Genomic DNA, 14,793 nt, shown 5'->3' with positions numbered 1-14,793 from the left:
GATTTAAAAATTGGTGCAAAGGCATGGAAGTACCATGTTTCCCAGAAAGGCAGGAAAATGAGTGGAAGGAAGCCCTTTAAACTGACTAGAGCACAGCTTTGCTAAGAATTGCATGGCAAAGTACAGGTGATTCTTCCCTGCTATGCACCCCTTCTGCTGCATTAATGCTAATATCAGTGGTTAACAAAGCAAATGTAATAACTCCTCTCCTCAAAGGACCTGTGTTTGCAGTTTGCACTCCTCAGGTTAGCAATCAAGCTGTTGGAAGAGGATTTTTCATATTTCTTGCTACCTCCTCACTAGAATTTTGATGGACAGAGCCCCATTTTCCCAGTGGAGAAAAACAAGGCACAGAGTCACGTCCCTACAACTACCAATGGAGGATTGGGGGAGAAATTAATTTGGGCTTCATGGACTTAAGCAACTCAGGTCTGGTCTACTACTACCAGATGTCCTAAACACTGAACCCCTTATGGTACTTGCCCCCATATGTATTTAAAATTTAAAAATACAAGGTCACAGAAGAAGTGTAATAAAATCCAACACAGTACCACCCCCCCATTGAAATATCAAATATCAAATTCTTTCTAAAAATAAATGTTGGTGCCCCTCCTATGCCAGTGCCCTGAGCAAAAAGTATAGACGGCGGAATCTGTAAGTCAGCGGCAAGTGCCCCCCCCCCATACTTATACATACTTGACAATGCATTCTTTCTTCTCACTTGGAGATCAACCCCCTAAAAACGGAGGTTCTCAGGAAGCATAGCATCTCCCTCTTCCCTGAAGGAACCGCAGGGCAGGGGCAGTAAAAGTACTCTCAGCTTCGGGGCTCCGTGGGGACAAAGCTCTTTTTCTCCTACCACATTCTTGGTTCTGTAGAATGGAACAGTGACTTAAAATCAATTTTGGAGCTACCGAGAGCTGAGGTGATGCCTCCCCTAAAACAGAAGGTTCCGATTCAGGGCTCCTGGGGCAGACACTGCTTCCCCCCTAGACTGGGTCTCCCGAGGGCAGAGATGATGTGTCCCCTCAAACGTGGGAGTTTGTAGGGCTGGGATACAGCCTCCCCCTCAGATCTGAAGCTCCCTGGGACAGTTGCACCATCTCGCCGGCAAACTCCTGGGGACAGGCTGGCTTTTATGCACCCGATCGAGGGCTCCTGGGGGCAGAGATCTCCCCTCCCACTCAGATTCGGGGCTCACTGGGGCTGAGGTGGCGTCTCCCCTCAGACTCGGGGCTCCCTGGGGTAGGGGCAGGGTCCCACCAGAGTGAGCTCCCCGGGACAGGAGCTGCATCCTGGCCTCCCTCCGGGTGGGGGAAGGGGCTGTGGGCTCCGCGGCCTCTCCTCCGGCGGGAGGGGGGGGCTCCCCTGAGGCCCTGCCCCCTTCGTGACAAGCCCGAGGTGTCCGGTGACCAAGACACTCCGAACTGGGTGCAGGGTGCGGCTCAGGGCGTGGTCACCGGGGGCTACTTAGGGCGGCCTTGTGCGGGGACAGCGCGGAAGCCAGCTGCAAGGCGGCCGGCACTCGGCGCGGGTCATGGCGTGGATCCTGGACTGCCTTTTCGCCTCGGCCTTTGAGCCCCGCCCCCGCCGTGGTGAGTGGGGCCCACGAGTAGGGGGGCTGGGGTGCTCTGGCCCCAGGCGGCCGGCGGCTGCAGCCCCGGCTGGGCGCCCTGGGGCTTGGCTCGCCGCCCCCTCGCCTCCCCTCCCGCTGGCTTTTAGCTAATTGTTCCTGGCTCCAGGGACTGCCCCGTCGAGGCCCCGCATAAATCACCAGCTTTGCCGGGAACCGCGAGCAATCCCGCTAATGGCCCGGCGGGACTCTGGGCGAGCACGGGGGCGGAGTCGCTGGCTCCGCCACGCAGGGAGACTGCGGAGCCCTGGGGCCCCACGCGCCGTCCCGCAACCCAAGGGCCCTAAAGCCCCGAGGGGGAACGTCCCTGGCAGGGCGGTCAGGGCCCAGGGACTCTGAAGATGGGAGTGGAGGGGGTGTCCTTTCGTCTGAAGCTTGTCCCTCGCATCCCAATCTTAACTACAGAATATCACCGTTGGCCCCTTACAGTCGTCGAATTCATCCCCTTCATTTAAGAGATGGCGACACCGAAGCCCAGAGACGGCAAAGGCCTGCCCAAGGTCATATGAGTTGGCAGCAAATCTGGTTCTGCTGAAGCCCTGCCAACTGCCCACTGCCCCAAACAGTGGGGTCTTTAGTCTGGGTATTTCCTTGGGTGTCTGAAATCAATGCTCGGTTCCCCTTTGCCTGGGGAATCGAGGCCATAGGTGTGCAAAGATCACAGCACGGATCAAAATGTGTGGGTGGCATTTCACCTCTTTCCTGGAACGGCTTCTATGAGGCACATTTTGGAAACCGATTGTTTTTATTTTTCCTTAAAGTTTCAGGAGACTGATTTTTTTCTTTTTGTGATTTCCCAGGACCCCCACCCACACTGTCCTTCACTCCCCCTTGGTAGGCCCCACCCCTTCCAGGCTGCCACCTGCCCCCACTGCCACCTGTTTTTCCATAGTCTCCACCTCCAAAATCTATATTGGTGAGAGTGCGTCATTGGTCACCAGCCATAGACCAAACCTGGGGCAGTCTGTTCTTTCCTCTGCCCCCTCACAGGCGGGGGAGGAGAGGCAGGGAGGGTGGGCCTCAGCTAACTTATTTCAGCAAAAATTTACTTTTAGTTCTTGTCAGCCTCAGCACCCTGCTGAGAATCATTCCAGGAGTCTGACATACTGTTAAGGGACTACAGCATGCTTAGCAAATTCAAGTACAGTCTCTGGCAAGCCTGAGAAGGAAAGAAAGTTAAACTTTCAGGTTTATGTGATCCTGATAAATTGGAATAAAGGGGGGGGGGAGGGAGTTTTATAAATGCCTTTTAAGGCCTTATGGCTCAGGCACCCCATACTTAACAAGGGGTAAGGGGGACTGTTCCACCCCTACCTGGCCTACAAAGTTGTGGTGTGACTCCAATGAGATCAAGGATAAGATGGTTCCTTTATGAATACCCTATTGGGAGGGGGTTGGTATCACACAAGGAAGCCCACTCCCACCTAACAACACCCTTGTCCTTTAGAATTTGAAGGCTTTTCCTTAAACCAAACCCAAATCTATGTCCTTCTGGCCCTGGCGCTGACCTTCATGATCCTTCCAAGGGAACTGCGCCAGCCCTCCCTGTTCCCCCACCCCCACTCACCTCGGTTCTTATCCAGGCCAAACCTCCCTAGTTCCTTCATCTGTTTAACATGTGACATGGCTGCAAGGCCCCTACCCGCATCTAGCTGCTCTTCTTTGAACACTCTCCAACTTGTGAATGCCTAGTGATCTGGCCAAAAGAGGACTTCCAGCTGTGCCCCTGTAAACAGAGTCCTGGATGGCTGACTTCCCCTCTTTTGGAAACGTACATTACACTCATGGTACACAGATACGTAGCCATAAATTCACACATATGTACACATTTCCACACTTAACACATGCCCACATACAAATCACGAATATGCGAACACACACGCTTCACATGCATAGCGTACTTTTCACACAGAGTACAATATGCCCACACCACACATGCACATTCTATACACAAATCCCATGTACATGCCACACAGTTCACACAAATAGTTTATTTTGGAAGTACTTTCGACTGAAACTTCCTTTAAAAAAAAAGAAGAGGTAAACCCAAGTTCTTTTTAGAGTCTCCATTCTGTATTTAGTAGGTGTTTGTGTTTGAACCCAAGTGCAAGATTTTAGATTTGCTACTGATTTTCCAGTCTGGTAAGACCTATCTCCCCACATATGCCGGTGGCACACCACTGCCTACCCCAGCTCTATTACTCATCCAATAGCAGCCAATTATCTATGATGCACTTCCAAGATGCTGGGCCCTAGGCTCAATCTTTTATGTGTATGATCTTGTTTAAGTCACACTATCACTCACAATATCACGCTGCAATAAGTAATTAGTCTTTGGGTACAGTTTTTTTTTTTTTTTTTGACCAGGTAAGAACCCATTTATCACATTCCCTCCTGACAAATGCCATGCAACACGAAGCTTAGTTATTGGTATTCCATAGGGTTATAATTGCCCAGGGTGCCTCCCTTCAGATGCCTTCCAGAAATCCTCTGGCATCAGAGGTGGGGGAAAGTAGCCGGCCACTGACTAGAAAGAGTGGAGGAGGTATTCTAAATGTTCTTTAAACCACAGACCCCTGCTTTCCGAGGAGATAGTTGGTATGTCAGAGTAATCTTTTGAGGTTGTTAGTGGACAATGGACAACCATACGAAGACATCTGGACAAGGCATCATTGAGATCTGGGAAGAATGGTGGCCCAGAAAGGTCTTCATTCCCAGGGAAAGGGACAGCACAATTGATCCACTTGAAATTGTCTCTTCCAGTTTGCTTTTGGCATTGGATTCAGTCTCAGACAGTTGGGCTTCTGTAAAGCAGCCAAAACTCTAAAGCTGAAGGGACCTTGGGGCCCACTTTGTATACAAATTTGATCTTTTCTTGGAGATGGGACCCAATCAATTTGCTAAGACCAGGCCTGGTTGAGCTGTAACAGGATAATTTTTCAGAGCTGGGGCAAGTTTGCCAGTGTGACACCCCTCTCCCCTGGTCATGCTATCTGACTAGCACCCCCATTCACCAGTAGCAGGACTTCCCAAAATTCCTTTGTAAATCATTTATTTGCACCTCAAAAGACATTTATCTGTAGGAAAAAAAAATGTGCTTAGGTTCCTGGGTTAGCCCACACTTTACCCACCAGGAGGCTAATATACAGAATCTGTGTGATGAAAACTGGCTGAAAATAAAACTCTTGCAAAAAGTACCTCAGACTCCAGCAGAAGTGCTGACATTCATCAAACTTAAATATCAAATGACGAAAAGCTTATTGGGCATTGATAGAGAAGGACACCAGGTCCCTGAGGGTGATTATGGCAATGGTGAAAGCAACATTGTTCCTTTGTTCACACTTATCTACAGATGACCTAAACATCCAACACTAGCGGAATGGTTAAACAGATTGTATGACATACCACTTGTCAGACTAGTCTACAGCCATAAAGATGGTGTTCATGAAGACTATGTAGCAATGTGGGAAACAGTATGATTACAATTGTGTCAAGTATGCATTTTTGAAAGACTGGAAGAAAATTCAGCAACAAGGTCAAGTAAGAGATTCTATTAAGTGGGTGTCAAAATAGTTATTTCTGTTTCTTAAAATCTTATCAGGTTTGTTTTTACATCACTTTTGTAATTTAAAAATGTTTTCAAAAGGTTATTAGAGGGCCTATGATATGCAAATAGTCCAGATGACAACCTAGAATCCCACTATACAGTGTTTAAGGGCTTTTTTCCTTCAAATTTTAGTTTAAATGTAATATCTAGATCAGGTCAGCCAAATGTGGTCTCCCTAATGACCATGAAGTGTCCTCTAAAACTGGTTGGGAAGAAGCAGAGCTGGTTTGTGTCCCAGGCCTGTTTTTGTAATGTTGTTGCGAGCAAGTTTAGTCTCTCTTCAAATGATATAATAATGCCTACATTTCCAGGTTATAAATAAGAGAATCATATTCATATGTTAATATCAATTACACTAAATACCCTCTATGGTTCAGGTATCAAAGATGTGCTTGGTTCCTTCTCCAAATATTTACCATGGACCAGTCATTTTACATAAACGATCTCATTTAAAATTCATTACAACTCTCTGAGGTAAGTATTATTACCAATATTTTAAAGACAAAAGCTCAAACACAAACCAAAAGAAGAAGAAGAAGAAGAGGAAGAAGACGACGACAAAAACTCTGAGAAGTTAAGTAACTTGTTCACTGTCACACAGTGGCTGAGCAAGGATTCTGGCCCTGTTTGGTGTGATTTCAAAGCTTGAGTGAGATTAAAAGAGAGAACATTTGCAAAGCTCCTAGCCCTGTGCTGATATACAACAATTACTGGGTGGTCTGTATGAGGTTGCTGCTGTTCCCTTGCCCAGAGTCCAAATTCTGGTCTTTGATCTATTTGATTACTTATAGATTCCTTTCTGTGAAGAAGTGCACATTTCAGCTGGAAGATGCAGTGCAAATACCACCTGTGTCCTCATTGCAGGGGCTCTGAGTCACTAGGAAACGCTTTCTGTTCCTTCTGACAGTATCATTTGTTCTCACATGTATCAGCAGAAGTAGGTAGATGGCATGTTTGATGAGCCATGGCAGCTACTGTCACGTCTCAGAAACATCTCTTGGAAACCACACGGCTTGCTCAGCATGGGCACCCAATACCCAGCCACTGATAGGTCCCTGCACTCAGGGAAGCTTTGAAAGTGGCCAGGGACTATGCTAAACCCCTGGGTCGCCAGAGGTATGGTATGGCTGACCCTTCATTGCTTCCACTCCCTCTTCCCTCCTCCAAGCAGAGGCGGCAGGGCCTCCTCAGAAGCAGCTATGAGTAAGCACTGGAGAAGTTTTTCTAAATTCCTAAATCCTCAGAGGGATTCAAGAAGAGATAATGCTGCATGCTGGAGTCTGGGGGTCAGTGAGTGGTAGCATGCACGATGAATAAGAGGGGTGGGGGAGGGGAGAAGGTGAAAACATCTTCCAGAGGCTGGGAACGCCTGGACCCCAGCCTCTCAGAGCTTTTTCTGGCCTCAAATTTCAGTACTTCTCTGCTTATTATACTTCTCTGGCATTATATCGACCCCCCTATCAACTTTTTAACCTTCCCCTACCCCTTCCTGCTTAAAATGCAGCTTTAGCTTGTAGTGACTCGCTTTTGTCTCTAGAGGGAGGCAACAGCACCAGGGAGGAAAGGGCACAGATGGGGGTCTTCTCTCACTTTACCATTTTTGGCAAAAGGTAGATTTTACTTTCCTTTAACTGAGAACAGATAAACAACTAATTGAAACTTTATTTGCGTGCTGCAAAGTTTATCTCAGAAAAATACCCATCATCTCTCTCCTCATCATCCCATCTACCTCCCAACTTTGGTGGCTACTAGATAAAAGGTGGCCTTTGAAATCCCTTTTAATTTCTAGGGTAGCGGTGAATAAACAAAACAGGAATTGTGGGGGGCAGTTTAACCAGGAAATAGTCACGCTGTCATTCCCTTGAGTACCATGGCACATATTTAGGAGACAGGGTCAGGACTGGGTCTGCAGTGAGGGTTGGGGAGTTCAGGACATAACTGGGTGGGGGCGGGGGGGGAGTCTAGACATTGGGTAGGTAGTTTGAAACTTTCCTCCATGGAGTATTACCACTGAAACCTTGGTCTCATTAACACTGCCAGGAGAAACTGCAGAGTGAGAATTGGACTAAGGGTCCAGTTCTTCCCGGGCTGCATTAGGCTGATCAAAACATTGTCCTAAAAGAAGAGGGACTATTTCAAGAGTGTCAGACACATCAGTAATGAGGAAAATTGGCAGCTCAGTCAAGCAGCTTCAGTCTCTGAACAAAGTAGCTGAGACACTCAGGGGTATATAACGGGGGGGGGGTACAGGGAGGGAATTAACCTCTTCTTGAATGTTTACTGTGCGTGTTAGGCATTTGGCTGGCGCTTTCCACAGTCTACCCCTTTCAGTCATCAGAGCATTTCTAAGGCAGGTGATAGTATCTCCAATTTACAGATGAAAAAAACAGATTCAGAGAGATGAACTAGCTGTCCCAAGATCACACAGCAAGTAAGCAATGGAGCTGGGATATAAACTCAAAGCTGTCTCACTCCTAAGCTCCTCTGCCCCCATGGAGAAGGCGAAGATTCTCATAGGTAAAGGGCTTTACTCTCATGGGGAAACTAAGATCTCTCTCCTCAATACAATTCACACTTGTGCCTTGCCCCTACAGGTTGTTTTAGTATGAAAACAAGCAAATTTCTGTTTACATTTGAGAGTAATGGGGGTTATTAGAGCATTTTTCCACCTTTACAATTCCCCATATAATCCTCATGTTATGAAGTCCAAAGAGAGAGAGAGATGTATAGTGGGAATTTTAAGCTCCAAGGTGTGTGTGTGTGTGTGTGTGTGTGTGTGTGTGTGTGTGTGTGTTGGGATGGGAGGCAGGAAGAGAACCTTAGAAGAGGGAGAGCCTCACAGGAGTGACTTTGAGGAAGTGCAGGTGAAGCTGGTATATTCAGAGGAGGTGTCAGACCGGCCCACAGTAGCAGGAAAGCCAAATGCCTGAGACTAGATGGTGGGAGACACCCAAGTTTCCATGAATTCCTCATATGGGCAGTGAGTAACTTAGACTGGCCTCTCTATTATCCCCGCTTCCCTTTTTTTCAAAAGGAAACTTTCTGGCTACATATTAGTTTAGGCAATGTTTTTTTTTTTTTTTTCTGCCCACCCAGGATGAGGTGCTGACCCAGGCCCAGCTTGGCGGAAGCTTTATAGGTGTTCCAGCTGCTTTTCCAGCGCACACCAGGCTCATTTGTGCCAGTCGAAAGGGCGCAATAATAACAGTAGCAATTTAAATCGTGCTTCTCTCTTTCCCCCCTGAAAAGTGGTGAAGTGACTCACCACAGTTCAATTGTCCCTCTCTATCCACCCCCTGACCCCTTTGCAGCAGTCTAGGCTGGTTCCCCGGGGGCTGAGCTGGAAGCCGTGACTGGCCTGACACCCCCCCAATAAATGTGTTTCCCCAAATGCAATGTATTGTTTTAATTTGGATTTCTCATATGAAGCTGCTTGGAAAGCATTAGACCAGCATGAACCCCATTAGGCAAGTACAGTGCTCCCCACCAAACATGAATAATACAAAATGAGGCCATTCAGGAATCTTTTTTCCCGGGGGGGGGTCTGCTCATTTTTCTATGTGCAGCTTCATATGAAGATGCCTGTCCTGTTTGAAATTCATTGCATAACAAGTTCTGGTGGTAATGCTGTAAAAACAGATCTGGGGGAGCTGTGAAATCATTCCCTCACTCCATCCTGACCCCTCAACTTCTCCATACCCAATTCTCCTGATCTTATGGCTATAAAATACTCATTCTCTGATCTTTCTTTCAGCACCAGCCTAAGGAGAGCTCCCAGAACTGGAGCTGGTGAGGTGCTTATGAGCCTAGAGCAATTAAAGATTTTGAGGTGTCAACAAAGCAGGTAATTAGGTGGAGAAGGTATCAGCTGTCTGAGAGACAAAGAAAGTAATTATGCTGAACACTCTTGGTGCTGTCAGTAAACTCAAAAGAAATATTTGTTAGGAAATGATACTGTTTGATAGAGATTTCAATGCCCAGCAGGAATCAGGAGGCTCTTGGTGAGGCTGCCTGGTATAGAAGAAAGGATTGGGGAACATAGCAAACCTGTATTTAAATACCAGCTCCACCTTCCTCTGACTGTGTGATCTTGGGGAAGTTACTTAACTTCTCTGAGCTTGATGTGTGATGTATAAAATAGCAATAATCATAGCTCCACCTACCCCACAGAGTCATTGGGAAGACTCAAGGCGGTAATGCATGTAAGAGCACTTAGCCTGATGCCTGGTGCACAATAAGTGCTTAATAAATGGTAACATTATTATGATGATCACTACTATTATTCTTACTATATACCGGGCATTCTCTACAGGAGCTCAGAGTTTAAAAGGAGAGACCAATAATTGCAGTACGATCATGTCATGAGAAGTATGAAGAGTGTAACTGTGATGGCTCAAAGGAGGGAGCCCTCAACTGGGAGGGAGGGGTACAGAAAAGCAGAGAAAGATTTGTGACTCTTAGGTTAAGTCTTACAAAAAATAAGTAGGAGTTTGTCAGGAGGCCCAGGGGGAAAGGGATAACAGGCAACTGGATTTGCCCACACAAAGCCAAGGAGGTGTGAAACAGCAAGGCCCTGAGCAAATAGTTGGGCTCAGCTAGCAAAGACTGGGATGTACTGGTGGGGGAAGGGTTGTCGGGCAAGTGACCAAGAATCTCTCCAGTTTACTCCCACCAGCCCCTGCACCTCGCCCCTAGGTGGCCTACCTGGCCAGTCACGTGCAGCGCCCTCCTCTTCTTTCCTCTAAGCAGCCAGGTAAGCTCACACCCTGCCCCAGCGGGCCTGGAGGGCACCAGCCAGGGGCAGGCAGACCCAGACAGGACAGGTCAGGCCAGCGGATAACCCTGCTCCAGTCGCGGGCCCCTTCCTCCTTCCTCGTCCCAGTCCTGGCACAACGCCCCCACCCCCAATTAAAAAAAAAACACACAACACCAAGCACACAGTCACTTGGATTCTCTAGACAACCCTGTTCTCTCACACACCATAGTCACAGACTCAGGCTGCAACCCCATTCCAAAATTCACATGGTCTTCAACGCTCCATCTGAGCACATACACTAGCCACATGCGTCCCCACCACACACATGAACACATCACACCCAAAGTCCCACACACCCTACGCCTTCATGCACATGAACCTTTGAACACACACCTTAAGTAAGCTCACATAAAGACATCTCGCTCATGAACTCGCTCACACACTATACACTCCAACAAAGGCCACCTGTAAACTCATATTGGCATAGCACATCTAAGGGTAAACACATACCAAACACACGTATGCACACGAGGTTCAACAGGCACACACATGCACACTACACACATATACACACTCACCACAGCACGGCCACAAACTCCGGCAGAAACCATACATCAAACACACCCACATTCAGATCGCACCCACATAGTTACACTATAATCAGGCACAAACACCGCACAAAACACACACTCCATGTCCGAGCGCAAACCAAATACACTCCACACCAAGCACTCGGGCTAAAACGTGCGCCGCGCACACACGCCCCACACCCAGCCACATACCGAACGCACACACAGACGAACAGCACCCGCGCGCGCGCGCGCGCACACACACGCGTACATGCATACATACATACACACACAGCCCGCCCCCTCCTTCCCGCCGGGCGGAAGAGTAGGGGGCGAGGAGGGGAGGAGGGGAAGGAAGGAGTGGGGAGGGATGGGCTGGCGAGGCAGTGCAGGCATAGACGCTCTTTTCCCTTTGACCTGAGGTGTTGCCCCCTTAACGCGCCCCTTAACGCGCCTGTTCCCCCGTCCCAAGCAAAGGGGTAGAGTTGGGTCCAGGCGGGATCTGGTCGCAACCCAGGAAAATTGGAAGGTCAGGGGAATCCGCCGGAGGGTGGAGAGCGTGAAGGCTCCGCGGGGACCCTGCTTCCGCGTATAAACGACCCCCCGGGAGGCTCCTCCTCCTGCACCATCCCCCAGACCCCTACACCGCATTGACCTTTGCCCCCCAAGGGGTGTTTCTAACTCCCCTCCCTGAAAGAGTGGACAACTGTTAGGGGTGGAGGGCTTTATTGGTTTCAAGAAGTAAGGAGTTGAGATCTGCAGAGAAGCTTTTTGCGAAACCTGTCCTAACCTAGCTTGAAGACGTCCTTAATGGAGAACTCACTATTTTGCAAAGCAACTAATTTTCTGCATAAAAATCACTGACCCCGCGCTGGACACATAGTAGGACACATAAATGTTCCTCCCTCCCGCTTCTGTCACCAAATCTGGTAGAGCTATCTGCTGCCCGCACCAGCCCGTTACAGCTCTTGGGCAACCGGTGAGTTTTTTTGTGTTTTGTTTTTTGTTTTCTTAGCGCACCAGCCCTCCTGAGGACGGCGGCCAAGGCCAGGGAGCCACTGGCTCAGGGGGCGGTAGAATCGCCAAAGGTGCTTTGTACTTCTGGCAAGGTAGCCCCCGCAGGAAGTTCTGGGGTACAGGCTACAGGGGTCACGCCAGAAGGCTCGCGGCCAGACGACCATTTGGCTCCGGTCGCCTGCTTTCCTCCTTTCTGTTGAGATGGACAGCGGGTGTAGGAGTGGTGGAGGAAGAGGATCTGCCCCCTACCGCGCATTGTGTAAAGCGCGGTGCCCAGGCTTCCGAGAGTCGTTAGAGTTCGAATCCCTACTCTGTGGGGTAGCTGACTAGCTTAGCAAGTCACTGAATTAGGTCGGCGGGGTGGTTGTGAAGTTGGAAGGAGGAAACGCAAGCAAAGTGCTTATCCCGGACAAGATCTGGAAGATCTCCGTTCCTTTCCAGGCCCTCCTCCTCTCCCCAACCCTCATCAAAGATAAAGATTTGAAAATTTGAGGCAGTGACAACTCAGAGGGAGGGATATGTGGCCCCCAGATGATGCCCCCAAGCCAGGCCAGAAAGCCAGAGGACAGACAGTGGCATTCAATTATTTAAGCCACGGTCTGTGTTTAAGGGAAATGCTTGCATCAGTGATTTTAGTGACGCCACTTGGGAGTCTTAAGACATTCCAGGTCCCAGACCCAGTCCTTGGGGCAGCGGTGAGGCCCTTCTGTCCATCACCTTCACTCCTCACAGGTACTACCTATTTTATTTCTACCCCTGTTCTCCACCTTTCCAAGGAGCTGTGTTACTCTTTTCAAAAAATTTGTTGTGAGCACTCATTGGGTGCCAGGGACATCTCCTCCTACCTTATGTCTTGTGGGTGCCTAGCACAGTGCCGGACACAGCGCTGTGGCTGTATACAGGCGGCAAAGACATGTCCTGGGTAAAATCTTTTGGAAACGCCGAGACCTGAAGGCACCAAAGGAGTTATCATAAGGAATCCAGAGAGAGGATTCCTGAAGTGGCACCTCAGGCACTGTGGGGAGGAAGACTTTGGGGGATGGGGCTCTTCCTTTCCTCCTCAAAGGGGTCCGTTTCTAAGCCTGCCTGGAAGGGCGTTGTTCCACTGCTTCGGAGGTTTCTGTGGTCAATTAAGAAGAAAGCCTCTTTCCTGGAGGGCAGAGGCCCTGGCCAGCTAGAGGGTGAGTCACTGTCTCAGAGCTGAGCAGCAGAGGTGGCGCTAAAGTGGCAATGAATCAGTCCAAGATGACATGGGGAGATTACCTGAGTGAGGATGAGCAGGTGGATGAAGCAGAAGCCCTTGGGACTGGTGCTAAGTGGTAGAGTCTCTATATACAGATGCATAGAATCGGCTCCTAACCCACTTCCCTGCTTCCGCTCCAGCCGGGTCCCCAAGGAGAGCCCTGGCAGCCTTCTCAGAGGAGGAAGTAAAGTGGAAAGCACCCTTCCTTAGGGGGGTGTTTGGGATACTTGTGTTCCAATCCTGAGTCTGATGCTTGCTATGCTACCTTGGGAAATCTCTTTTCCCTCCTGTGGCCAACACCGGAAGGAAGTTCATGAGGTAAGGGTCTCTGTGCCAGGCCATGTGCTAAGTATTTTACTGATGTTATTTCACACGCTCTTTCCCACAGAGCTATAGGGTGAGCATTTACTCCCCCATTTTGCACGTGAGAAAATGGACACCAAGTGATCTTCAGTGATCTACCTTTTCACTAATATATCATGCAGTATTTATGTATTTATGTTACCAAGGTGATCACTATAACCCAAGCCAACAATCTGCTGTTTTTCTGCATAAATTGGCTCCGTATGCACTCGGGTTCAAATCACGTCTCCCAAATGCTCCCAACACTGACCTATGATGCTTTCCTGATGAGGCAGTTGGCTATCTGAATGGGTTTCTCTCTTCATCTTCTGTGTCACCCACCCACTCTTAACTAAAAATTTTCTGTGGTGTATTAGTCTAAGATCCCACATTAGAAAGTAAACATCACCAGGAAGATGCACCCCAATATCAGTCCCATATCACAAAGGTGGGGGAAGTGGCTTAGGATGCTGCAGTGAGGAAGGGGGGCAGAGCTGCCAGAAGGAGGGGTTACAGAAAATTCCATCGGGGGGGGGGTGGAGAGAGAGAGAGAGAGAGAGAGATATGCCAGGACAATTTGGACCAGCCTCAAATTGCCACTCCCTCCCTTCCTCCCCCTCTCCTGATCTGGTGCTCTAGAATGTATAAAGGGGTAGCACCCAGCCCATATTCTGCAGGAGGAGAGGGAGAGATCCTCCTCTTCAACGGAAAGGAAAACTGCCCTGAGCATTCAAATTACATTCCTTTTTTGGGTAAGATTTATTGAATAACTGTGGGGGGGGTGGAGGGAGGAGGAGGAGGAGGAGGAAAAGAGGGCATCTTCTTGGTCCTAATGGTGGTGAGGTGGTACTTCAAGTGCAAAGAGCGCCACCCATGCTGCTACTGGAGCCAGAAGCTCTCTCCCTTTGCTAGGGCATAAGAGAGACTTGCCACTGGGTTTCTGGATCTCACTTCCAATCCAGGTTCCTGAGAGCAACCTCCCTGAACCTTTGGGGAGTCAGTCCTTGTCTCCCTGGTCTGCCCTAGTACACCTGGAGTCAGCATCTCCCCACTTTCCTCTCCCCTCCCTTTCATTCCTTCTCTACTTTGCCCAGGCTTTGCTTCCTGCTCCTTCCCTCTTGCCAGGGTCACCCATAGTCTCCGGCATTCTTGACTCTCCTCTTTCTTTTTCCATTCCTGTCCCTCTGCATCAACAACACCTTCCCTTTGTCCATTTACTTTGTCCAGGAGAGGAGAAAATCCAATTGGGAGGGGGTGTAATTGCATATTTGAAATTCTCCCCACTTGAGAGCTTGCGTTTGTAAGACTGTATTATCCTTGTTGCATCAGATGTGAAAATTTAGTACTTGTGAATATTATATTTTTGCTTGGTTGAACAGTGATTTGTACATATAAGTGCTGGGCTGCAGATTGGAAGGGTAGCCTTTTTTGGAAGAGGTATTAGAAGGTAAGATGTTTTGGGCAGGTGTGAGTGCCTTCTGATTTTGCAAGGTGTCAAGGAGGTACAGAAAGAAAGGTGAAGACTATAGTTTTGCGTGTGTGTGTGTGTGTGTGTTGTGGGGGTTGGGGAGGGGCGTTACTGAGACCATTCTCACCCAGGTGGGTAGAGGACTTTGTGAAGTCAGC

General features: G+C 48.8%; 1 protein-coding gene across 1 annotated transcript in view; it reads left to right on the top strand.

The window, feature by feature from the left end:
• The first annotated feature begins 1,408 nt into the window (after positions 1-1,408).
• ARHGAP36 (Rho GTPase activating protein 36) overlaps positions 1,409-14,793 on the top strand; it is a 30,663-nt gene continuing 17,278 nt past the window's right edge. Inside the window, exon 1 of the mRNA XM_047715795.1 lies at positions 1,409-1,595. Coding sequence (XP_047571751.1) covers positions 1,538-1,595 — 58 coding nt within the window. The 5' untranslated portion in view covers positions 1,409-1,537. The remainder of the gene's footprint in view (positions 1,596-14,793) is intronic.

This window comes from Lutra lutra, chromosome X (genome assembly GCF_902655055.1).
Source record: "Lutra lutra chromosome X, mLutLut1.2, whole genome shotgun sequence".
Classification (NCBI taxonomy): domain Eukaryota; kingdom Metazoa; phylum Chordata; class Mammalia; order Carnivora; family Mustelidae; genus Lutra; species Lutra lutra.
The sequence above is the reverse complement of the archived record's forward strand: the minus strand, read 5'-3'. Positions and strand labels throughout refer to the sequence as shown.